Source organism: Fukomys damarensis, unplaced genomic scaffold, assembly GCF_012274545.1.
Source record: "Fukomys damarensis isolate Sample0158 unplaced genomic scaffold, DMR_v1.0_HiC HiC_scaffold_17, whole genome shotgun sequence".
In the NCBI taxonomy this organism is placed as follows: domain Eukaryota; kingdom Metazoa; phylum Chordata; class Mammalia; order Rodentia; family Bathyergidae; genus Fukomys; species Fukomys damarensis.
In genome coordinates this window covers 56,730,132-56,757,321 of record NW_022900929.1, presented here as the reverse complement: position 1 = coordinate 56,757,321, position 27,190 = coordinate 56,730,132, and the positions used below count along the sequence as shown (strand labels likewise).

General features: G+C 40.7%; 1 protein-coding gene across 1 annotated transcript; it reads left to right on the top strand.

The window, feature by feature from the left end:
- Egln3 (egl-9 family hypoxia inducible factor 3) lies at positions 1-27,190 on the top strand. The gene is made up of 6 exons (XM_010633595.1): positions 1-488; positions 588-706; positions 20,444-20,563; positions 22,269-22,405; positions 24,495-24,568; positions 25,981-27,190. Exons 1-6 carry the CDS (start codon positions 239-241, stop codon positions 26,010-26,012), a joined length of 732 nt encoding a protein of 243 aa, XP_010631897.1. The 5' UTR covers positions 1-238; the 3' UTR covers positions 26,013-27,190.

The following is a 27,190-nucleotide window of genomic DNA, read 5'->3' as shown; positions in this document are numbered from 1 at the left end:
CCGCGCTGGGTGGCGGAACTCCGCGCAACTCCCTCGGCTCCCCAAACCGGGATCCTTTCTCCCTAGAGTTTGCGAGCAACTTTCCCCTTCGTCCCCGGCGCTGCGGTGGCTCGGAGCCGTGGCCGCCGCAGGTTGCTGTACCCAGGGCTCCGCTCCCCGAGCCTCAGCTTCTCGCTCACGTAGGTCGTTCCCTTCGAGGTGCACACTGGGGGTCCCCGACCTCGAGGCTGAGGGCGAGATGCCTCTGGGACACATCATGAGGCTGGATCTGGAGAAAATCGCCCTGGAGTACATCGTGCCGTGCCTGCACGAGATCGGCTTCTGCTACCTGGACAACTTCCTGGGCGAGGTGGTGGGTGACTGCGTCCTGGAGCGCGTGAAGCAGCTGGATCGGGCACAACGAGGAGGGTTGCGAGGCCATCAGCTTCCTCTTGTCTCTCATCGACCGGCTGGTCCTGTACTGCGGGAGCCGGCTGGGCAAATACTATGTCAAGGAGAGGTCCAAGGTAGGACGCGCGCAGGAGCAGGAGGCGTTTGGGGTCGGTTGTATGCCGGGCCGCCTCGAACTTTTTTTTTTAACAAGTCAGCTTGGTTTCTCAACGAGGAGGGTTGCGAGGCCATCAGCTTCCTCTTGTCTCTCATCGACCGGCTGGTCCTGTACTGCGGGAGCCGGCTGGGCAAATACTATGTCAAGGAGAGGTCCAAGGTAGGACGCGCGCAGGAGCAGGAGGCGTTTGGGGTCGGTTGTATGCCGGGCCGCCTCGAACTTTTTTTTTTAACAAGTCAGCTTGGTTTCTCTCCCCGCTACAACTCCTTTACTCACCACCCCCGGCTCCTCTGAGCAAAAGCCCTTGTTAAAGGGGGCTCAGGTGTATCACGATGGCCTTCTGTGACTTTGAAAGAATTGGCCCTGGTTGAGGTTTCGAGCCGAACAACTGTAACTTTTGGTCCAATTTTATGACATGGAGATTGTCAAAGATCTAAAGGAAGGAAAATATATTAGAAACACTGTATGGTCTGAGGCACACGAGTATTCATAATGTTGAGTACCGACTTTAGCCACCTTACATGGCCCTTCACTGTGGTCAGAAGAGCGCTCTTGATTTTGGAGCCAGTTGTGGTTTTGCTTTGTGGCAGTTTGTGGAGCTTGGCAGGGGTGGGAAGAGGAGTTTGACGTGTGAAAGGTGAAACTCCTCTTCACTTCTGAGTGCTGCCCTTGACTTCTTGGATTTGGGACACTGATAGACCATCTACTTGACAAAATTGTCTCCTGGTGCACACCTTTTCCTAAGAATTTGTGACAAAACCCACTTAGAGCAACCAATTAAGCGCTTATGAGCAAGTAGTCAAATACTTCTGGATAGAAACCTTTTTTTTTCTTCACCTGGCCAGAAATGACTCTCTGGGTGGTTGGTAGTTTATTTTGGAAACATTTACAGGTAGATTGGCAGAAATATGGAAACACGTAAGTGCCATTATGTGGATGCATGTACATTGCTTCGGGATAGTCTTGCTACCAAGGCATTCTTCATAGTCGGGGCTGTTTTCTGAGTGAATTGCCTTTGTGTATTGTGGTCTGGTCAAGGGGTGTGCAGGAGGATGGAACACTTTTATCGAAAAACAGTGAGGCAGAGTGTACTGGCATTTGAGGGAAGACAAACATTCAGCTATGTACCGTTCTATGACAGTAAGTGTAACACTTTCTCAGTGTAAAATCCGATTTTGTGATGAGTATTGTTTCATTTTTCTCATAAGTTGAATGAAAGGCAAATAGTAAAGATTGGAAATGTGTAGACACCAAGGGCTTGAGATTGCAGTGGGGAATCATAGAAGGCTGTACACTTTAACGCTAGGAGAACATGGGTAGAATATCTGAAAGCATCTGTGCATGTGGACACCCAGTAAATCTCAAAAGAAAATGTTGCTTTCTAATTTTTACTTTGTTTTGGGAGTTCAGTTAGCTGAACTGTTTAGAATGTTAGAAATGTATTTTTGTTCCTCCACCAGTTTGGTGCTGGATTAGAAAGTCTTTTGTCTTCAGGTCAGTTTTGTTTTTGCACCAGCTTGTCTGTGGGGAGAGGAGAGGTAACCCCAGTGTGGCTTCAGTCTGAAATGGCTTATCAGGTTTTAAAAGTTTCTTCTAAAGGCAGGGGCTGGGGATCCCCCCACCATCTTGCGTTCTAGGAACAGATTTTGCTCTGAGGGAGGTCAGAATTAATTGGTAGAATGATGTCACTAACATCCTTGAAAGTTAAATATTTTTATTTAGCTTTAACTTAATGCGTGAGGATAGGGTTTCAGTATGGGATTTAACTCAAATGGAATGAAAAGCACTGTGTAAATCAGGGCAAAGAAAAAAGATCTCCTGTTAGGATTCTTTAATTATGAGTTATCTTTTGGGTGGAATAATAACTTTTTATTTAACTGTGTCAGAAGGTGACTGAATTGATAAGAGAAGATTCGTCTTGTCCACTGAAAAGACATCTGCTTATTCCCAGAGTTCAGCTGTATTTGGCTATTTTGGCCTAAAGCACTTCATTCTTGCCCTGTAGAAAAATTACCTCCAGATTAGAACATTCCCTGGCCAAATAGAGCCAAATGCAAACCAAGCCTCAGCAAATAATTTGTATAATAAAAACCAAACAAAAAGTTTGATTTGCTTGAATAAAGGAATCTGTGGCTTCAGGTCTCTCATTCAATGTATAGAAACACATTCCATTTCTATATGATTTATGTTACTTTCACCTTAACCCCCCCATTACTTTCTTTTCCTCCCTCATTGAAGTCCTTTGTGTCGTGTTGCTTCCCAGAGTAGTGATACAGATGGACCCAGGTTTTTGCCGGGTCCTGTAAGCAGGTTTTCAGTAGAAACCTTTCATTGAGGAAAATTTAAAATACACACAAATGTAGAGAAGCTAATGTCACAGCTTCAGCAATTGCTGGTGTATACATTTAGTTAGACCACTTGTTTGTAAATTTCTTGAGGTTATGCTCATGGATGCATACACCTTAATAATTTTTTTTGGTGTTTCTGCTGGACTTTTATTTATTTGGTACAAGGGATGGAACTCGGGACCTTGCGCTTGCAAGGTAGGCGACAGCACCACTGAGCTAAATCTTACCCAGCCCTTCTGCTAGACTTTTAAAGGTCATTGAATAATATAATAATGTCCTATATTTCAAGGAAGTAATAGCAAATACATACGGTGGGGATGAACAAGAATATGTACTGGACCTAAAATCAAAATAGTGGAAGAATACAGGAAGAACTATGAGGTGGTCCATTTCGCTGCCAAAAAGAGTTATTGGCCAGAATTTGTCTACCTGATTTTCCTTGGAGAAAAATCTAGGGTGCTAAAGACCCTTGGGGAACAGCACAGCAGTGTACAGCAGTATGGCGCCCCCTAACTTCAAGCATGGTCATTGCTTTCAAGCTAGCAAAGGCTTTCTTATCTGTTACTCCCTTGGGGAGATTTCAGATTCTATCCAAGATAAATACTGGTTATAATTTGCTGCTTTTTCTTTGGCTGCCTAGATCTTGTAAATGGCTGTTTTCCAGTGTACGTGTAATTTATAGAACCAAAAGTCCTTCTGCTTAAAGCATTTCACTGTAGATTTGCCCTTGAATAACTCTATTAATAATATGAATACTTTACTTTGTGTTGAGCAGTTTTGCTCTGCCTGGCACTGTGTTAAGCACTGTATGGATACCATCTTAATCTTCAGAATCACAATCTTAACAAATTGAGGGCTTAAATAATTTGCCCAAAGTCTCAAAGTTGATAACAAGCAGCTTATGAAAAGTACTAGGGGTTTAGGCTTGAAGTTAATTCCAAACATTATGAGTTTGCTTAGGTTTCAGAAAGTGTAAATAATGCCTTAGATAGAGCTTTGGGGGGAAGGAACATGAACTACTGCAATGTACATAAAAAGTTGTTAAGCAGAATTCTGAGCCTTTGTCAGCATGAAGGCTTTAAATGTGAGTTGAGAGTGTGACCTGGATCTCTCTCTGACTCGCGTCTGTGGTCTTAAACTTTCCTGCTTGTCATCCTTTCATTTACTCCGAAGATGTTTATAGTATGTTCACTCTGTGGGGTGCTGTGCAGGAGCAGGGGGTACTTCCGTTCACATATATCTTTGTAGGACCCTCTAGTTCACACATAAGTCTCAATTTTTATTAAAAAAAGAAGGAAAGGACTCCAGTGAAGTGAATCCGTTGAGTACATATGACGAATAAATGGAGTCTATGCCAGGGTTTTCCTGTGGTTATTTTTAGAAAAGTCTGTATCAACAGGGTTGGTTGTTAGGATCTCTGACCCCCACTGGCCATGGACCCCAGCATTGGGAGGGTTGCATTGCAAGCAGACAGATCCTTTCTTTCCCGGCAATAATACAGAGGAGTGATGAAATGGCACAGCATTTATGAATAAAGGAAAGTAGGTGGCAAGGTAGTAGGTTTATTTCCCTGCTCTTTAGCAATAATAGTTTTGGCTGCCCCTTCTCATGTGATGTCAGGAATTCCATTCCTAGTCACAAGCTATTTTCTGCAGAGATGGGATAGACTGTGAAGATCAGGATATCTCTCAGGACCCAAGAGCAGGAAATGTAGTTAGAGGACTGGAGCCATCATCTAGAAAGTCTTTAATATCCAGGACAGCTGCTGTGTTCCTTCTTTGTACTTTATGGTCTCTGTTTTTGCTTCTTTGCTTATGTTCTTTATTTCTTCCCCTCTCTTGTTCCAATCCAGCTTTTGCTGGTATTTCACATACATAGCTTAAGATGGCTGCCCAATAATGGCCACTTCTGGTTTTATTTCAGAATGAGCAGAGGCTTGAATAACATTCTGGAGTCCCTATTTTCCTAACCTGTGAGAAAATCTGATTGTCTACCTTGTCTCAGGGGTTCTAGAAGCCTTGGTTGGGGGTGGTGGGAGGTATGAGAATAATATTGTCACACATGTGCTTGTCAGGGTCCGTGAGAGGTATGGTTCTAGGAGCATAGTGTTTGTGGACTGGACACATACATAGTGTCTCTGCAATGAAAAAAAATTTTTTTTTTTTTGGTGCGAGGGATTGAACTCAGACCTTGTGCTTGCAAGGCAGGTGGCAGCACCACTAAGCTAAATCCCCGGCCCTCTGCAATGAAAATCTTAAAAATCTGTGTGTGGATAGGGAGAGGGCCACTGAGGTTCAAGCACTGAACATCTTTCTGTAAGGATGTATGGGATTGCTATAAAAGATTCTATATCAAAAATAACTTAGCTCCTGGAGGAAGGAAATGACTCCAAGGAAATCATTTATGGAATAAAGCTTTAGGGACAGGGAAGCAAGTCGCTCTATCATTGTCTATTTTGTTGAATGACAGTTGGGAACAAAGAAGGAAGGAGTATAGTGTATGTGTGAGTTTAATTTACATTTCTGTTCATTTTTGGCTCTTCAGTCACAACTTTATCTGTTTGTAGAGAAGCCAGAAATCAGGGATATTAGTTTATCTGTTCACAAATCCTTAAATGCCTTCACTGTGCTAGACCTGCGCATGGGTGGGGGAAAGAAGGAGAAAAGTGAATAGGAAGCCAGGGAAGAAGCAAGGGGGAAGGTGCGCATTGGGCAAAACTTGTTACCGCTGTTGTTTTCTTCTTTCTGGCCAGAAGGCCCACTTTTACACTCACTTGTCGTTGTTTTACTGTGAGCTTTTTCCAATTTCTTAATTTTCCCTAATGAAACGGACAAGTAATAAGAATTTTTTAGAACTGGAGAGGCGTCAGAAATCACATCTATCCAATTCCTCATTCAGCAGTTCAGTTCTTCTATTTGGAGAGGAAACACCTTGAACAGGTCCATGACAAAGGTCTGGCACATGTGCTGGCCTGAGGACAGGTGCCTCTAGAGACAGCGCCAATGGCTGCCATTGTTCCATGAGTCAGGTAGACTGTGGCTCAGGGTGGGTGGGTGAATTTAGCTGCAGGAGCATTTTATTTGGGAAATGTAATTCTGATGAAATTCTTTGAACATCCTCAGGTAGAGCTATGTAGTTTATTTCTGTATTTGGCTTTTGGGGGTCAGGAATTATCCCTTCCATGCTGGGAAGGGAACCAGGGGCACTGTACCACTAAACTACATCCCCTCTCCTTTTTGTGTGTGACAGAGTCTCACTAAGTTGTCCAGGCAGGGTTAGAATTTGTTATCCTCTTGCCCTCGTTGCTAGAATGCACTACCATACTGAGGGTCCCTTCTTGACTTTACCCAGCTTAAGCAAAATTGGTAATTGTTTCCCAATTCTTGACTCTGGCTAGGACCCTTCTAATTTTGTAAACAACAAACAGGCTTTCATCTTCTAACCCCATCCTTAGAATACACCATGTACACAAGATGCCTCTGATGAAGGTGGAGTGGAGTGCTAGAGCCCCACCTGCAATGAATGGAGCCCCCTTTGAAGCATCTCCAAGCCCCTAACCTCCTGTGTACCTCAGGATAAAGCCCCGAAGGCTGCTCTCTTGTGGGCTGCTCTCTTGTGGGCCATATTTATTCAGATTTGCAAGACCTCTGCTACTTTGTTCCCCCAAGTGACATTTTGACCTGTGCCCATTTGGAGACCAAGGAGTAGTTTACAGGTTAGCAATATGGACAAGGCTATTAATTTTTTTTAAAATTATTAAAGCAACAGTCTTGATAATTCCTTTGTAACAATACTTGGTAGCTGTTAACTAATAGTCTTCTAAGAAACAAGTGTCACTTTTCTTTGGTGTTGTCAAATGCACATGTTCTGACAGTAATGATATTTCAGATGTATTCTGCTGGGCATCTGCCAGGGGTGCCCAGCGGGTAGCTGAATCCAGAGGCACTGGAATTGTAAATACAACAGACAAATCATTTTACGATGCCAGACTAAAGAATTCAGCTTTGGCAGATTGCCAGAAGCCATTGATTTGGCTGTGATTCAGAGCTCCGTATCTGTTTGCCAAGCAGAATTAGCTGGCTTGGTTAATTATACATGGAATTTGTACCTCCTTTTCTCTCAATTATTTCTATCTTAAACCAGTAGGACATTTACTTTAATTTTGCATCTTCTTTCTGTATTGATTTGTGAGTGAATTTCTGTTCTTGTTTTTGGTGAGCTGTTAGTAACTTCATTTTTTTTTCACTCTCTAACCTAATCCTACTCAGCCTCAGAGACCCGTGGCTTTGCTGTTGTATAATGCAGGCCTTCAGATCTTGTATTGGATTAATTTGGTACCTACTTGCTCAATGTCCTCTCTGTTCAGAACATTATCAATACCCCCTTCATAAGTCAAGTCTGGTTTTGATTCTTTAGAAAGTACAGTGATCAGCACTTTTCAAATTCTAAAGTAAATATTCCTTCTATTAAATATATTTTCGTGGGCCAGGGATTTAGTTCAGTGGTTCTACCACCTGCTTTGCAAACACAAGGTTCTAAGGTTGATCCCCAGGTACCAAAAATATATGTGTGTGTGTGGTGTGTGTATTCATTTCAAAATGAAGGTCAAAATAACAACTATTGCCATAGAAAAAGAATCCCAAAATGCACACAACCGAAGAGTGTGGTGGTCTTCATTATTTGCCAGTGGGAAGAAGACAAAATGGAAATTCAATTCTAGGGTTAGTACCATCAATTTTTCGTTATGATAGTAGTATTTAAGATGGTTTTGAAGTTTTCAGGATAATACTCTTCCATTTGTGCATTACCTGGAAGGTAGTAAAGATGTATTGTTCTGACAATTTGCATATCTTAGAGCTTGCTCTGTGCTTTCTAGACGGGAAATAGATGCCAACTATGCCCCCCCACCTCTCCTCCCATTCTCCTTGCCTATGGAGCAGTTTAAGAGCCTAGATGTCAGAAATCTCAACACCCTAAATACATTGATTCATCTTTCTTTCTTTCTGGATGGCTTCTTTCATATTCATATTATTTTGGGTGTATTTGGAATGGATCAACAAAACCCTTTTTAAACATCAAGTCTTAAAAATACTCAGGCAGGGACATGCCATATTATTACTCAAAAACTGGCCTATTGGGCTTTTTTGTTTTTGGTCACTATGATACTGCAAGTTTTGTCACTTTCTTTCAGACTAATTTTCTTTCTTATCAGAAATCCTTCAGGAAGAAAGCTTTTGAAAGTGACTTCCTTTAACCACAAATTACCTGCCGATGGTTCTCTTTCTCCCTATAAGCCTTACCTTATATTTTCCACTAGGGAGTAGTTCAGACCAACTCTAAACATGCAGTCTCCACTCTTCAAGACAGAATACAAACCAACCATATTCTTTCCATTCTCTACTGACAATGCTGTAAATGTCTTGGTGAGGCTTTGAGGGCCTTCCACTTTGGACCTTTCTGCAGTTAATCTCCCATGGACTGCCTCCCTTCCCTCCCTGTCTTTGAAATGCTAGAGACGACTGGCAAGGCACAGCAAGCTCAAGCTCATCATTGTCTTCTACTCCTCACAATCCATCACCAGCATCTCTGGTTCCTCCTCCTCGAAGACTTTCCTTGTGCTCCCTGGGACGTGGTGGGAAGCTCAGGCTAGGCTGTCTCAGTACAGTTATTTGAAAGCTTACTCGGTTCCCTGTGGATTTAGAAATTCCTTGAGTGCAGAGCCTTGTGCCTTGTAAAAACTTTTGGTGCGTAGAATGGCCCCTTAAAAGTCATACTTGCTTTCCAGCTTTATTTCATCTTCAGAAGGAACTTTGAGTTCAGTGGATGGCAGAGTGTTTAAAAAACCATAAATATTTTGTTTGAAGGGGGAGTTTGTAGCATGGTCCCTGATCTGATGTCAGAGTGCTTAAATATTCTGATAAGCTAATGTGAAATAGGATGAAAAGATCTAAAGGGGTAGGGGAAAGGAAAAAATACGAGAAAAGGAAAAAAAATGGAAAGAAAAGTCTTTGTAAATAGGGAGAGGTGGAGGGGTTGAAGGGAGGACAGGGGAATGGGGGAAAAATAAGAACCAAGATATATCATATAAAGGTACAAGTTCCCAGTGATGATTGTAACTGCATTGTATGCCTAAAATGTACCAATAAACTTAATGAAAAAAATTTCAATAAGCTACGAGAGACTATCTCAAAGGAGACCCTTAACTCTTAGGCCTTTCCCCTCAGTTCTGAAATTCTGTGCTTCACCCTAGAAATACTTGAGTTGCACTCAGACCCTGGAGCTCATGCACATAGGTCTGGCTCAGAGAAGCAGAGAAATCCCAGGACAGGGATTCTCAGAGAGAAGAAACTATTACCTACAGTCAGGCCCCAGCACTGACATGACAATAATCCTCAGAGGCAAAGCCTCACACAAAACAGTGATGCTAGAAAGTGACAAGTGGAATGTTTCCTGCCATCTTTGGGAATGACACTTATAAACCTGTGCCCAAAAACTGCCCAGGAATTTGTCTTTCTTCTTGTTCTGTCTACTCACTTTCAGTTCCCCAAATTAACTAGTATAGCTGACTAGTTCTCTTTCACTTTTTGTCATTTATGGAGAAGTATTACACAAAAACCGAGTCAGAAACACACATGTGCTGCGGGGGATTCTCATAATGCTAACCTTGAAATTGCCTTTTCCTTTTGGTATGGAGGGCTTTGATTTTTTTATTGCAGGATTGAAGCTGTGTTTGGTAAGTCAGGAGAATTATCTAAGAATTCTTTCTTTTTTACTTATCTTGGGGTTGAAGGGAGACATTTATTTGTTTGTTTGTTTGTTTGTTTGTTTGGTATGGGGGTCAAACTCAGGTCCTTATGCTTGTAGGCAGGCAGTGGAACCACTGAGCTAGATCCCTGGTCTGAAGGAAGACAATTTAGAAAGGCCAAGTAAGGGGTGGTAGTGTATTTTCCTGCATTGCTCTATTAGCAAGAAAATCAGTGTTCAGTTGATCAGATCTGAGTTTACTCATTGCTAAAACTAAAAAATACAGATAGTTCATTTGTGAACTTTTAAAAAAAAAAAGAATTAAGTTTATTGGTACATTTTAGGTATATGATACAGTCAAATTCATCATTGGGATCTTGTACCTTTATCTTGGTTCTTATTTTTTTCTCCATTCCCAGCCCTCCTTTCCACCCCCTCAACCCTTCCCTGTATACAAAAGCATTGTTTCCATGTTTTTCCTTTTCTCATATTTTTTCTTTTCTTTTTACCTTTCCCCTATTCCTCCCACTTCCCTTACTCTTTTTGACCTTTTCTTCCTATTTCACAATATCAGTTATACATTTTGATCCTTTTTTACACTTCTAGTTTTTCACACCAGAGGAACTATTTGGTATTTACACATGTGTGTCTTATTAATTTCACTTAAGCTATAGCCTCAATGTGCATCCACTTAGCTATAAATATCTCTTATTTCTTATTCTTTTGGGTTGAGTATGCTTATGTTGGAGTTGAAGACAATTTCATTTCTGTTGCCTCTGAAAATAATAGCTCATGTTTTTAGATAAGACTTTCTTCCTGATATTTTGAAAGTAGTGTTTAAAGGTGGAAAGACCATGGATTTGGAACTCTGGCTCATCTACTTCTAGAATATCATCCAGTAAGTCATTCTTTTGTTTCTGATTCTGTTTCCACACTTGTAAAGTGGGATTTATGTCCATCTTCAAGGAGCATGGGCAATTAAGTACTTCCTTACCCTTCAAACTCAGACAGTCCTTTATTTCTGATCTGGTTTCAATTCCCCAAAATAGTTTAGACATTTCTCTTGGAAGAGCCTTCTACTTTCTACCCTTCTAACAGGTCTTCAGCTCTGTAAGCCAGTCAGTCTGCATCCAGTGAATTCTAATTAACGTGACTGTAGAAACTTTTGTTTGTATCCCATGAATTCTGATTATTGCTGTAGTAGTAGAGTTCAGATGTCCCCTATGTAAGATTTGTGCCTAAATAGGGAAAACTGGTCTCATCTCTGGAGTTTATCAGGTGCTTGTTCTTTTCTTTCCAGAGACATAACACTTCTTTTTCTTTTGACATTTTTTATGCATTGGACATCTGATTTTGAGACAAGTCTGAAAGCCACAGCTTCTTTTGACCTGACCTAACAAAGGAGGTTCTAGAGAGGTGGCCAACTTGCTTCTGTAGAACTTTGGGCAGGGAAGAGCAGCCCAGCTGTAGACTGGCCTTGGGATACAGTGGAAACTGTAGACCTCCTACAGCCCATGCAGGGTTCTGTTCCCTTAGGGTTGGATATTGTTCGATGGAACATCCCAAACAGACACATCAGGGACACTACTGCTTTGCCTCAGGATTCAGAATCAATTTCCATCGCCTCTGGTTCTTGTTAAAATTCTCCCTTGGAGCTTTTAGTTCCCAGACTCAAAAATTTTAAGTACATTGATTTTTTCATGTTTGTAGGGTTTTTTTTTTTCCTACTTTTGCATTTTATAATTTCCTATCATTATGTAATCAGTGAATCAAATATAGTTGGTCTTTTGGTTCAACCAAATATGGATTGAAAATATTTTTTAAAAATTGGGTTTCTACTAACCACATGGATTTTTTTGGTTTTTGTTCCCTAAATATAGTGTGGTAATTATTTACATAGCATTTAAACTGTATTAGGTAATACAAGTACTTTGGAAATTTTTTAAAGTATATAGGTGGTCTGTTTAGGTTGATGCAAATACTAAGCCATTTTATCTGAAGAACTTGAGTCTGTTTTGGGTTTTGGTATCCAGTGGGAGTTCTAGAACTAATCCCATGTGGATTAAGGAAAAACTCTTCTTGGATTAGAACTGAAGATCCTAGTCCCCTGAAATATAGGATGAGGGTAAATTGGTTAATATTAGACACTAGGATGCTTCACTGGTAAAACATGCAATGATTTAGGCCTTGTGCTCTTTCGCCAAACCAAATTGGTTTCAAAAAGGGAAAAAGGCAACCTCCTTGTGCTATCATTTCCTCATCTGTACGATGGATATAATGCTCCCTCCTTATGAGGTTATTGTGGAATGAATAAAATGATATTTGTGAAGCACAGGAACAGTGACAGACTCACAGAACTAACTGTACCAGCGTTTATTCAGTAAATAGGCTGCTGGATCCCACGAGTTCTGATTCTCCATTGTCTTTCTTGCTGTGTCGTTTCTTTCATTTAGCAGACATATTTTCCCAAGTGCTGAAATGCAAATGTGAGCTTTCTCCTGTCTAAAAAATATTGTTTCAAGGCATTTCTCATGACGTGTTTTGCTCAGCAACTATGTTCTTAATTTACTATCCATTAATGAAATCTTCTCTTACTAGTTGTATTTAAGTTATCATGGATTCCTTCAAGTATTTGTGGATTAAGTTTGGATGAAGGTATAAAGAGACCCGAACTTAATTTCCGACAATCCTGCAGTCAATAGCATTCCTTCTCTGTAATTATGCTCAAAGCCTTCAGACAGCTACAGGTGAAGTTTTATTTTTCTGATAAGGCTGTTTTCTCACATCAAAGGAAGTTAAATGTTTTGAGTCACTCCCCATATGGCCTTAAGGATTACACGTGATTTTTTTCTATATAAATACAGTAACTTCTAGGGCCAGGATTAATGATTTCCAGGGAGGACTTGAGAGTAGTGTGGCTCAGGAACAGGCTGCTGCTGCTCACCTTCCCTGGAGCCAGAAATTAAATGAGAATGTGGAAGTGACCCCGGATCCCTGGCCTCTCAGGACATGGCAGCCACTAATATTTAGTGAAAGACCTCAGAAAGGATATGGTTAAATGCCTGTCTTGTTTAATGTCCTCAACCCTGGCCTTGACTGGCTTTCACTGATTTTGTCATGCAAAGAAGCCCCCGTTGAGAGCGTTTCTCTGGCGACTTGGGTAGTAATGGGGGAGGAAAGAAGGGCTCCATCGGAGGCTGTCCTCTCCTCAGGCTGCTTGGCGGTGTGCTCGGGTGTGGGCTGGCTGCCACCCTCACGAAGCGCACGTAGCCCTGTCACTCAGCTGTCACCCAGCTGGCTTAGAGCCAGGCCTCCACGGGAAGGGCGGCTTTCCCAAACTCAGCAGCCTGTATTGATATGTCCATGTTGCCTGGCCTGTTTACTGTGCCTAATTGCAGGGCTTGGGCTGAATCCTCTCCAGGAGAGGAATTAGCTGCAACTGAGAAAGGAATGACAATAGTTTTTAAAATGCCAGATCTCAGTGACTTCTTCCAGAAGGGTGATTTACTCAGGAGTTCTTGCGTGAAGTACAGAACCCCCTGGAATGGGATCCTGATCTACTGCAGTTAGACTTTACAGGCCTGTAGTTTTGTGCAGGCTGTGAGTGTGTGCGTGTGTGCGAGCGTGCGTGTGTGTGTGTGTGTGTGTGTGTGTGTGAATGTGTGAATATTTCCCTAGGGAGGGATAGAGCTCATCTCTATTAGGAATGTCAAGGGGCTGTACTAACTGGGTAGATCTGTCATAAACTGGAAGGTTCCAGCATCTGGGCAGTTGTTAGTGATTGTTTGCATGATCCCAAACCTGGCACCAAGTCCATTTGAGGACAGGTTTTAAAGTGGAGAAGGTAAATTCTCTGTCCTTCCCAGGCACCATCCTCTGTGTTTTGCCAAAGCTACTAAGAGTCAGTTAAAACTTCCTTTTCAGTTGCAGAAGTACTGAAGTTCCTATGTTATTACATAATTCAAGTGTAAGGGCATGATGCTTATTGCTCTGTGTAGGGAGGTAAGGGCTTGCAAGTTTAGGTAAGGGTTAATGGGTTTGCAGTTTCAGGGAATGGGATTACTTTTAGTGTGGATTTAGGGCAAATGAGGAAGGTAGAGTAGTTTTCATTGTGGAAATAGTAGAGGACATTTTCATGAATAACATGGGATTTAGTGACTAGATTACTAACCTGACACATTCTTGATTGGCTGGCTTTCTCAGTCTTTGCATTTATCTGATCAGATGCTGAAACTTTGAGAAGGGAAATATGATAGGCACAGCTCATATTTTGTCTAGCAGGGGCACAGTTCCTATTTTTCCCATGTTTTGTAGTATCAGTCTCTGGATAGAAGGAAGTAGCGTGTGTGTGTGTGTGTGTGTGTGTGTGTGTGTGTGTGTGTGTATTACAAGGGATTGAACCCAGGGCCTTTGCATGCTCAGTCCTTTTTACTTTTTGAGACAGGGTTTTATTAAGTCACTAAGCTGCCCAGGCTGTCCTCAGATTTGCTATCCTCCTGCCTTACATTTGCAGATTAGAGGCATGCACCATCATCCCTGGTCTACAATTTATTTTTTTATGTTGGTGAAGGTAAAGTTCAAGTGAACATAGAGAGCCTACATGTGCCAGGCATGATGGCATGCACCTGTAATTCTAGCACTTGGGAGGCTGAGGCAAGAGGATCACCATGAGTTTGAGGCTAGGCTGAATTGCATGCATAATGAGACCCTGTCGCAAACAAACAAACAAACAAACAAATGCCTGTATAAATTAGTGGTGTTTCATCATCACATGGAGTTGTTCAATTTCATATAATGGATGGGAACAACTGGCAAAAAGTATGAACTATGTATTGGTTTCTTGAGCCTTGAGGAGACCTTTGCGTAGTTGGCATTATTTTGTGTGAAGGCCTTGCAAGCATTGTAATGTGCGAATTTAGTCAAAGTCACAAGAGTGGATCCCACAAGGTATCCTGAAAGATTGCAAACTCCTGAACTACAAAGTCAACAAAGGCTGAAATAAGTATTCCAGCCAGCTTTTAATGCCCTCTGCATTTAATCTGCAAGAGTTTTGGAGTTCTCTTAATCTTTGTCAGAGCTAAATGGAAAAAATGCAATTTGACATTCTGTTTTAATTTGTTCATTTTTTTTCTTACTCTGGCCTTTCCTGAGGGATGCTTATGGGGGGCGCCTATAACAGTTTGGATAGTTTAAAGATTTCTTGTTTTTGTTTTTCTTTTTAAATAAGCGACTTTTGATTTTAGAGCTGCTGCTAGCACATATAATGCCTCTGTTCCAGTTTCTCACTGTCCTTTTCTGCCTCAGTGGATGAATTATCACGTGGGGCCCCTACCTCAGCATGCACCTTTATGAACGCAGGAAATAAGCTGTATAACCATGGGCTGCCCTGATCACTGTCCACATTCAGTATGTGTGTTAAAATACATGCTGAACACAACCAGCTAGAAAAATGACCCCAAAGTATAGCCTTCAGCTCCTTTACCCAGACAACTGAAAACATTGGCAAGTCTGTCACCTAAGCTGTTGCCACTTGAATATAAATGAGATCTATTTCTAGCTAGAAAACTTTTGCTTTCTCCACTGTGATGAGTTGCTTGGCTGTTTTTCCAAGTTAAAGAAGGTGAGGAGTGTTTTTGCTCAACTCTTTCACATGCCATATTCTGCTTCATGCTTTATTAGGGGGAGAGCACTAGAGTTCTGTGTTGCCATTGCTGTGTCTTCAGTGGACATGGAGGAGTACTTGAGGGCAGTGTGGACGAGGCATGTGGAATATGGATGGGGATTGTGGATTTGGCTTTATCTTTTGACTGGATGTCTGAGCCTGGTGGAAGGAAGATGGGAAAGGACCCCACTTGTGGCTTGGGAGCTATCTTGAAGCTTGCTTTCTTGGAAGTCTGTCCACAGACAAGAAGTGGTCTCAAATCACAGTGTGATGTATTTCTTTTGTGGCCTTGATTAAAAAGTTGGGATCAACAACATTAAGGAGTGTTTACAAACAAATAGAATTACTTGTTGTTCTCATGAAATCTGAAGCCTTTCATTGCACATGACAGCAGATTCCATACTGTTGGTGGCGTAGCACACCCTTCAGAGTCCTAATCCATGTTTACCTGATGGTTTTGGTCATGTGTGTTATAGGCAAGGGTCAAAAGCTGTTAAGTTTGTCAGCCCTGAATTTGCAGCTGCAAAGAATTTCAATAGAATTGGATCTTTGGAGGAGAGACATTTCTGCAGCCCTGGATAAGGTGACAAATGTGTAGTTGTCAACCTGAAAAACAGCTTACATTTGTTATGTATGCATAGTGTATGCTGGGCCTTATGCTAAGCATTTACGTGGATTTATCCTGTAGTTTTTATGAGCCCCTTTTTACAGATTAGCAAACTGAGATGTAAAGAGATTTAATTCAGATTGTCCTCTACTCAGGTTGTGTTCTATTCAAAGCATGCTCCGTACAAGACCATCCTCAACTCAAAACAAATCCTTAACAGGCTGGTTAGTATTTCTGTTTAGCAGCTAGAGGGTTCTAGCATATGTTAGGAAGTCAAATTCTAGTTTAAAGATCATTCAGTCAAATTGCTTTGAAGTTATGCTACTGATTTTTAAACAATGGATTTTCAGTTATTGCAAATTTTGCAAAGTGAAATGATGAATATTTTCATTTGCTAAGTTAAAATTTGTATAAAGTGCCTCTTTACTGTAACTTGTTCAAGATCAGGTTGTACTAGTGAATTTTACTCCAGAGTCCTAAGCATTGTAACACAAACATCATGATGTAATTTTTTTTCCTTTTTTTGTGTGCCTGGGGATCAAACCCAGGACCTTCCATACAGGCTAGGTGAGTGCTGTTGCACTATAGCTATACCCTGGTCCCTGGTTTGATTTATTAGAAGTGTAGTAAGTCTAACCAGAGGAGGGTGGATGTATCCCTTTCCCACCTATGAAGTCTGAAAAATGATCACCGTTGCTGAATGGGCAGTGAAGGTTGCTGATACCAATCTTGAGAAATGATTTATACATACATTCAAGTTGTAGTTGATTGCATTCAGGAACATTTTGTTTAGGCATTGGATTGAAAATCCTAGACTTTTATTTTTCAACCTTACCTTTGGATTTGATGAGATACAGTCTCTTTATGTAGTTAGCGCATGGACAACTCTAACAGAACCTCTGTTTCCTCTCCTACCAGTGAGTTTTGGGAGCAGATTTTGATACTTGGATTTCGTTGTTATTGTTCTGTATGTCTGTGTACATTTTTCAAACAATACACACATTTCCTGCTTGAATACAGCTGCATAGGTAGGTGTAGAGCACACATCTCTGGTCTAGAGCCAGCCCCGGAACACCTGGTTAGCCCTTCCTCTCATTTCCTGTGGGCTGCAGCACTATGGAGGGACTCTGGGGATGGGGGAAGGGGAGGAGCAGGAATGGCAAGGCACAGGAGCCACGTGGATTCATCAGCATGTCCAAGAATGGAACAGCAGGCCTACACTGTGTGTGCTACTGCGGGTGACACGAATGTGTTATCAAAGTTATGTAAATTTCACATTTTAATCCAGTCCGGAAGTTTTAATAAATGAAAAGCCTATAATAAAGAAGTCATCTCACGATATGTGTCATTATCGCTTGGCATGTTTGTTGCCTAAGTACTCCGTCTCTGCTCTTTAACAATAAAGCAGTGAAATATTTTCTTCCATTAAACACTCTAGAACCCTTCCGAGGCTTGATGAGGCTTACATAACAGCTCCCACTGAAATGATCAATTTCCTGAGTTTGTTCTGCCCCGTGCACAAATTGGCACAAAAGTAAATGGCTAGTTGTTTATTAGTTGATGTTTGCTTCTCAGTGTATCCTTCTCCTCATAGTTTCAGACCCTGTTAAAGAGTAGCAAAGAGTTGGGAATGTGCCCAAGCCAAGACCCATATCCTGTGGCGTTCATTCAGAAAACTCACTGATGCCATTGGCCAATACAGTCTCAACAGGCCCACTGAGGCTGGCAATGATTTCCTTCTATTGTTTCAAACCTGATGGCTTCTGCAACTAGGAGAGAGGGTGAATATTAAGAAAAATGATCTCTTTTTCTTAAGCAGTGAGATACTTTGCTTATGTTTAGGGGCTTTTGACCAAATAGTTCTTTAGAATTGTGCTAGCTTTTCATCTGTTTTATACAAGTAGCAGTTACTAGAGGACGTACTTTTAGGAAGTATTTTTCTCCAATATTGTAATCTAAGCTGAGTTCTGAGGCAAATAAGCAGTTCACAATACCTTGAGAAAGTACTCATTGCTTTTCTGGGGTTGATGCTTAGATTAACTCAGTTTTTCTTGGATGTCAGAGGCCATGAAACCCAAGCCCTCTTTATAGGGAAGACACTGAGTCCAGAATCACACAATTAGTTGTAGAGTGAACTAAATGGCAGGCATCCAGTTCTCTGACCTTTTCCGTAAGAGTAGAGCTGCTTAAGAATATAAAGTTATAGTGTTGATGGAATGTTTTTCTTTTTAGATGCCAATACTGGGAGAAGGCTGAGATGGTGGGGAATGCAGCCAGTAGTTGTTTGTGGTCAGAGTGCCTTACATTATTGACTTAGTGGTGACTCTTATAAACATAGCTGCTTCTAGGGATGGGCAATTCCCTACTTGTTACAGATGACTTCATTTATCTCTTCTTCTCCAGGTAGGCCTATCATTTCTGTATGCTGCCAATCACATTTCTCCAAGCCATCCTCTGCTTGTTAGTAGCCATCCTCAGCTTTTAAAACTTTATTGCTGTTACCTCAAAATTCCACTTTCAGAAAGCTGTTTTACACTAGCACTCCAAGGAATGACATTGCAATGCCAATTTCAAGGTAGGATATGCTGCTTATTGTTAGGTGATGGGGATTTAGAGTGTTGAGAGATATAGTGATAAAAACATTATGATTATTGTAAAGCCAGGTTACCATTCATCCTTATCCTAGTAGTATGTTGCCTAGGACCATGCTTTCAGGCTGCTGTGGGCAGTGATAATGGTTACATTAAGGGTGATTTATTGAACTGTTAGCGCATTAGTTTGGGTCTGTACCCAACTAGTCATTTTAGCAATGAAGTAAGCCTGCCATTCATCAGGAAGTATTACGACCTGGATTCCCATTGTATACTTAAAGATAGATTTTTTTTTTTTAATGGCAGAAAGAGCTATTGATCTAGGTAGGATGTGAACTGACATTTTAGAGAACGAGTCATTTATTGATTTATCCATCACATTTTCAATGGACACCTTCTATAAGTCAAGCACTGACCTAGGTGCCAAGAATACATCGTGACCAGAACAGGCAAAGCATTCCCTGCTCTCATTTGATGGTACCAATTCCAGTATTTTCTTTGGGCATATAGAATCCTTAAAAAGTATTTTTATTCGTTTGTTTGTTTGTTTATTTTTGGTACCGGGGATTGAACTTGAGTCCTTGTGCTTGAGAAGCAGGCAGTGGAACCTCTGTGCCAAATCCCAGGCCTAAAGAGTATTTTTAAAAATATAGCTGTGTCCTATAAAGAAAAGGCTTTTTGTGTTTTGCTCTTTTTCCTATTTTCTATTATAATTTCTTTCCAGGGACCATTATTATTATCTAATCATAATTATCAAATATTATTTTTCAGCCGGGGATTTAGCTCAGTGGTTCTGCCATCTGCCTCACAAGCACAAGGGCCCTAGTTTGATTCCCGGTACCAAAATAAAAAGAAAAAAAATTCAATGCAATTTTAAAATGTGGATTTGTTTCCTTATGTCACCTGGTTCATACAGGTAGCACTTAGACAAAGCAAGAGAACTTCAGATTGTCGTCGGACTTGATAATTATCAGGCAGGAAGAAAACAAGCATTAAAGATCACCTCTTGAGATCCATGTAGCTTTTCCCTGAAAGGGATTTCCCGCAGTTTGTGCTATCGAGTTAGAGCATAGCTTCTGACTGAATCTTCTCTCTCCTTTCTGCCCTGGGTGTTTTGAGTAAGGCCTACCTTACTTGTGATTGTATCTGTCTCTTTGTAAATAAGACAGTGTGAGTCCACAATTCTGGACACTTCCACACCTAGTGATTCTGATTTGGTGGTTCTAGAATAGAAACCCAGAAACTGCTTTTCCAAAAGAAGTATTAAAGAAGGATGTTGGGTGTGGTGGCACAAGCCTGTAGTCCCAGCTCCCTGGGAGGCTAAGGCGGGGGGGGGGTCATAAGTTTGCCCAGCCTGGGTAACTTAGTGACTTAATAAGACCCTGTCTCAAAAAAAAGTCTTAGAGATTTAGTCAGTCCAAAGGCCCTGGTTCTGTCCTCAGTACTGCTTAAAAAAAAAGAGACAAAGGCAGAGCATCTTAATACTTTAAGAAAGACTGTCTAAAATGTTCTAGAACCATGGGAATATTGAACCACTTTCCACTGAGCTAAACCATAGGGAATGACCTGCCTATAAATCTTAATTTATGTGAATATGTTTTTGTTGTTGTTGTTTTGTACTGGGGATCGAACTGGGGACCTTGTACTTGCAAAGCAGGCAGTGGAAACACTGAGCTAAATTCCCAGTCCCTGAATGTTGTTTTAATAGTTTGAATTTATGTACTGTATGTAATTAAGAAGCCAGCAGGTACATAAATGTCCATAGCATGCAAGAAGACTTCCTTCTGTGTTCCACAGTAAGTTAGCTCAGTGGTTCCACTGTCTGCCTTGCAAGCGCAAGGTCCTGAGTTTGATCCCCAGTACCAAAAAACAAAACAAAAAACACAGTAAGAGGTGAAGATTGTATCAGCTTTGTTAACCAGCTTTCTTGGGATTTCTCTGTAGGCAATGGTGGCTTGCTATCCAGGAAATGGAACAGGTTATGTTCGCCATGTGGACAACCCCAATGGTGACGGCCGCTGCATCACCTGCATCTATTATCTGAACAAGAACTGGGATGCCAAGGTACTTGGGAATAATGAGGGTATATGTTTGGGTTGTGTCCTACGAGGTACAGATAAGGTGGCTGAGAGTTCTGAAAAAAAGAACATGTACCTTCCAACTAGGAAAACAATTCAGATAACCTAGGAGAAAGTTTTGAGTTCCTGATAGTCTTGTTTTCATAATGAATCTTTTGTATTTCTGTTTTAGATTTTTTCCTTCCCCTTACCTATAAAATTAGTAGTAAAATTGATGAAATAAAAACATAATGGATACAAAGTTAATTTAGAGATGTGTAGGTAGGGTGATTATTAGGATGAGGTGGGAGTGATTGATTAAGGGAAAGTAACTTGATATTAGGATTAGGAATAATTTTTTAAGTCTAATTCAGGGCTGATATGACTTCCATTGCAGGATAGGATGTACGTTTCTCCCTTCCAACAACAACATTTAAGAGAATGTCACAGAAATAGAACTATAGGGATATAAAGCCATCTCCCAGAAAGATTTCCCACACAGTCCTCTTTCTCAGGGTGATTCGTCTCACTGGTGGCCAGTTGCCATGGCTTACTATGGTTTGTGAATGCCAAAGGCTTTGTGGCTTATTTTTGTATTAGAGAGAATATAGATAGCGATACAAAGTCTGGTTCCACACCAATAAACATTTGTCTGGACTTTGTATGCTCTCTCTGAAAGTTGCGAATGATTTAGGAGTCTGGGAAGTCAGAGAACTCTTCAAGCTTATTTGGCTTTTGAACCTTCTACATCTCCATTTCCTGTTCATTAGGGCAGACTCTGGCTGTCATAAAGCAATGATGTTTTATCTGGGGTCAGAAAACAAGACCTGGGAAACCAGTGAATCAGTGGAAAGGCTTATCTCTTGTTTGGTAACATGACTGGAATACACCCATTAGTTCTCTTTTAAAATCCTTAGGGGTGCTATAATGGGCAAAGTTATCAGGTCAATAACACTAAATTGCGAAGTATGAAATCAACAAATATTTGAGTTCCTGCTAGTGTTAGGCATTGAGCTGTGGGGAAATACTGATGTGTGAGGCCTGGGTTCCACCCAAAATATAGTTATTGTCGTAGGACAGATTGGATATATTTGTTAAAAAAAAAAAAAAAAAGTAGTTCAAGAGAGATGTATGTCATAAAAGGCACCAATAAGGTGAGGGCTGAGAGTTTAGAAAAAGAGCATATAATGTTCAACTAATGAGATCAGTTAGGATTGAGTGTTCAGAAGAAAGCTGTAAATTCTAGCCGGGGATTTGGCTCAGTGGTTCCGCCGCCTGCCTTGCAAGCGCAAGGGCCCAAGTTCAATCCCCAATACCAAAAAGAAAAAAAAGCTATAAATTCTAATTGAAGGGGAAGTTACATGTGATGAGCGTCTTAGGAAGCTGTTAAATAGAGCCAGTAAAATTGCTAGGTTTTTTTTTTTTTTCTTTTTTTTTTTTTAAGGTTAAAACCCAATATTGGCAATTCTGTATAGTGGGCTTCATGGTTGTGGGAACGGCTTTGTTTGATGAGGTGAATAAGAAGATAATCTCTAGTTAGGTGTGAAATACAATTGGGTACAAAATACCAAATTGAAGTAAAGATTTGAGGGTAAAGCATACTTTTGGAGTAGAGGTTACAAGTGGCATTGTTTCCAGATGAAGCCAAAGTATCCTTATTGACAAACTGTATGTGAAGCCAGGAAATAATCTACCTTCTTTTTGGCCCTCAGCTGCACGGTGGGGTCCTGCGAATATTTCCAGAAGGGAAATCATTCATTGCAGATGTGGAACCCATTTTTGACAGACTCTTGTTCTTCTGGTCAGACCGCAGGAACCCACATGAAGTCCAGCCTTCCTATGCAACCAGGTAATAGCACGGACCATGATTCCTCTCTGAGAGCGTGTTTACATACCCCAATTCCCAGAGAACCCTAGACTTGTATTTTGTGTATATGGGGAGCTGATCACACCCTGAAGTGGGAGATAAACTTGTTTGGAGTGACAAAAAAAATACAGGAGATACTTTGGATATTTGGTTTGTAAATCTAACTTCAGTTGAAATACTTATTAACAAATTATTTTCTGTTAAGTGAGCATATTGGGTTGCAGATTTCTCAGAGCATTTTATTGTTCTCTCAGCCCCTCTTTCAAAAAGTCTATTAAACTACTTCTAGAGAAGGTTAGCTATCTACATACCTAGAATTCTGTGCGGTTACTTTAGATGAATTTACAAGTTGCCAGTTGCAAATGGGTAAAGGAAAGTAATTTGTTCTGATTTCTTTTTCTTATTTGCCTGTCAGTTTTCTTGTTTTTGGAACAAAATACCCAACACCCAAAGTTAAAGGAAGAAAGGTTTATTTTGGGTCACAGTTTGTAGAGGTTTTTGTCCACAATCGGCTGGTTCTAAGGCATAGTGGATGGCAGAGGGGCATTGCACAGCAAAAGACAAGCAGTAGTAACAATAAGCCACAAGTGACAAGACAGGACCACAGCTCTTTTTGTTCCTTGTATCTTATCATTCACACTCTTAATCCTAGCATCAAGATGTGAATCAATCCCAGGGTCTTGTCCTTGATCACAGCAGCACAAACCATGGCTCCAGCCACCTTCAAAAATTCCCCACCTACGACCACATGAGGCTTGAAGGGACGTCTAGATAGATACAAGCCATAACATTGCCCTTTTGTTAGCTTGAAATTGGCTTGGGCTAGTTGTATCTAGGTCTTAATAATTAGATGTTTGATTTTTTTTTAATAGAACATAGATATGAAGATTTTCAAGTGAGCGACTTAATATTATTTAGCATTAATCTAGGAGTTTTTGATAAAAACCTTCATTTGTTGTTCTGCCTCTTATTTGCCTTTTGTCCTATGGCCTAAGTTCTAAACCAGGCGATACTGGAGTAATGCAGAATACAATTTGTATCCTCCGGTATAGCACTTGAAGGTCAGGGGAGAGGGCTTTGGTAGGATGATCATTAAACGTTAACCAACCTAATCTGATTAAAACTTACATGTATCCCCCTCCAGAAATCACCCATCTGAGCCCCAGAGTTAAATATTAATGCTAAACTGGAATGTGCTCTGGATGAGCAGGTAACCAAAGCTACCACCGAAGTTTTTCTTATGGCTTGTCCTTTTTGTTTTTTCTTGTGGCTTGTTTTATAGGGCACACAGTATTTGGACCTTGTCTTTTGTGGCAGAATTCTCTGGTTATTTCCTAGTCCCACAGTGAGTGACTTAACAGAAAAAAAACAAAACAAAACAGTGAATGTTGATGAAAAGCCCTTGGGCGAGTATGATCAAGTGCTACAGAAATCATTATGGTTATAATAATTATAAAGGGAAACTTTTAAAAACATTAGCATGAAATGGCCCCTCTTTCAGTGTCTCATGGATAGGATAAAGCAGATTACTTGGAATATAGTAGAAAGCTTGAGGGCATCATTATTCATTGTATCTTTGCTCCTACATCCAAAACTACAGAAAGCAATCCAAGAGTTTTAAGTATCCTGTGATTTAAATAAATTGTTCTTCAAATGTCTTCTCCTTTCCTCTGTTGTCTCCCCACCACCTCGAGTCTGGCAGTGTTTAGCAGAATGACTCCCTTTTAGTTTTTTCCTCTGTTGGCTATTTTAACTTGTTGCCTTATCTGCTAAATCACTTGCCCTCCCTGCTAGAGCCTGAGCTTCTTGAGGAAGCTCTGTTCAAAGAATCATTTCAATTCTCAGTTCTTAGGATAATGCCTGGCACATACTTGGAAATCCTTTCGTGTTTTATTGCATTTTAAACAGAAATGAAACCAGATAAATCAATTTTAAATTAAAAGTGGGATGGACTTCTAATAATAGGTAAAACTTTTAAATGTTGGTTTTTCCAAATGACTTTGGGAAACTCAGAGTAACCTGGCTTTTTCTTTTGGTGCTCATCTTTTCTTATACCTGCTTACCTTCACAGATATGCCATGACTGTTTGGTACTTTGATGCTGAAGAAAGGGCAGAAGCCAAGAAGAAATTCAGGAATTTAACTAGTATGTGTCTGATAATTTTGATTAGTTCATGGCCTTTATTTGACTTTATATATTTTATAAGATACTCTGTTTAGTCTCAGTTGTGTCAGTTGTGGCTTAGTTTCATAGATGATGATATCTTATTGGGTTTAATCTTGAAACTTTGGCCTTAGCCCCCGTAGAAAAATCAGAAAAAATACAAAGAGCATCTCCCATGTGTACCCTCTGCTTATGCTATGGTTTTTAACAGATGTAAAGTATTACCTGTAGTCATTAGTGTTAACTAACTCACATATTATATTAAATTTTGTTCATGATTTTGGCACATTATAAAGACAATATAAAGAATCATCTTTTATGAGTAACATTATATTGGTGTGGACCGTGTGACTCAGTTTAAAAGCAGGTCTTAAGACTTATCAGTCAGTGTTACCTAGAGAAATGGATGTAATACAAGATATAAATAAAAAAGGTATAAAAACGTACATAAATTTACAAGACTGGCTTACAGTGGCCACCCACAGAATCTGATGAGAGAGAGTGCAGAGGGTCTGTCTGCGCACTGGAGACCATAGGATTCAGGTGAAAGTCTGGAGCTCACGGCAGTGTACCGTGTGAGTCCATATCAGGAGGCCAGTGGGTCTGCGATGAAAGGCTGTGCTGGAAGCTGAAGAGTCTGCCCTGGAAACCAGGAAATGATGTCCAAGGTGAAGGTGAAGACCGGGATGCCTCTGAAGAATCAGGAGATCTGTCCTTCTTCATTTTTCCCTTTATAATACTCAGGCGACACGGTAGGGTCTTCCCTACCCTAGGCTGTAGAATTGCTGAGCCAGTTTTAGTTGAGCTCCTCTTACTCAAGTTGACATAATCAAATATTACAAATATAAACTCAATGTGACTTAATTCCATCCCTATTCCCTCCAACCAGTATGGTAAGGCAGCATTTTCCAAAATACGTTGCGCTGAAACACTAATCCTGCCAGGCTGGCTTATGAAAAGGTAAATTGCAGGCCCCCAAAATGTGGGAAGTGCTGCATACTGCATCCTTCTGGAACAGTAACAGTGCTCATTAGCATATTAAGCTAGGGCCCTAAGAAGTCTTGCAGAGGGGGTTGCAGGTGTAGCTCATTAGTAAACCACTTGCCTCACATGTGCAGGCTCCTGGATATAATCTCCAGCATTGCAAAAAAATAAAAAAGAAAACAACAAAAAATCTTGCAGTGAAGCATTGTTTATAACATTGCCTAGCTCGTGACCCAATGGGACTGTACACCTAACAAATACCAAAGAGGACATTTTTATGAAGCTCTACTGAGAGGCTTAATTTACTTTATAAAATGAGAAGTGTTTACTGGAGTATTATATCTGTGACATCAAATTCACCAGATTTGACTCCCTGTCCTCTTCATTTCTCTTTTCTGTTACCAATCCAGGGAAAACTGAATCTGCCCTCACTGAAGACTGAGTGTGCACTGAAATCTGATGGCCTCCTTCATTTCGGGATCAGCTGAATTCTCTGTAAGAGTTGAGATGCAAAGATGGCCTCTTCAGTGACCATGAATTACTCCCTACTGCTTGCATCATTCACATCCCTGTATTGTGTGTGGTACTTCTTGTTTTCTTGCCAGGACTGCATTGACCTCCAGACACTCTCTTTGCCAGACATGAGCTCACTTGCTAACTCCAGAAATGCCTGCAGACATCTTCGTCGGTCATTGGTTTAAGGATAGATTTGCTGATATTGGCTATCAAAGCAAGAGCCCAGGAGCACAGGAGCGAACCTTACCTGCACTTTATGTATTCTTCCTGATTCGAAAGGAGGAGTTTGCAAAGAAAAAAAGAAAAAAAAGTGGTGACAGAGGACAAAGGCATTATTGAAGCCTGAACAGCAGAAAACTGAAATTTGTGTCATCTGAACAATTTCCAGATACTGTTAAACCAGGGGCTGTTGGGGTTTCTGGAGAATTACCACAACATAACAACGTTATTACCTCTAGAAAGGGCTGCTGTCATAGTGATTGAGTTATAAGTGTCCCATGGGGTAGGCACTCTTTTTCTTTTCCCACCACTTGGACTTTCTGCCTCAGGCATATTTTGCTAAAATGATTTTCTGATTGAGAACGACACCACCACCTATTCTTTATGTTCACTTTTTACTGGGAGACTAATTACTCAGAGGCTAAAACTAGATATTAGTTGTTCTGGTTGCTTTGTTGGAATTTGAATTTAAATCAAAGGACAGAAAACTACCTGATAGTTTAGTGTCAGGCTAAAGTGAAAAACAGTGGAAAACTCCAGGTCTGCTGGTATACAATAAACGTGCATCTTGAAAACTTTGAGAGGGAAGATGGAGTTGGAAATGTAGGTGTTCCCATTTTTTCAGTATTCCTTTCAAAGAAGCTCGCCTTTCTTTAACAACAACAACAACAAAAATAGAGTGCTATGTTTTAAAAAGGAAGTGGAAATTAAAAAATTATCAAAGCTGTTTGAGTTCTTCTGTATCATCTGTCCCTATCAGCTTTTCCTCAGCTGACTTCACTCTTCAGATCCTCTGTGATTGGCAGTGTGGCTAGAATCATGGGATTTTCTAGAACTGGGAGGTTCTGCACTGCGCTTTACTGCTGTAGGCTTATTTCACCACAT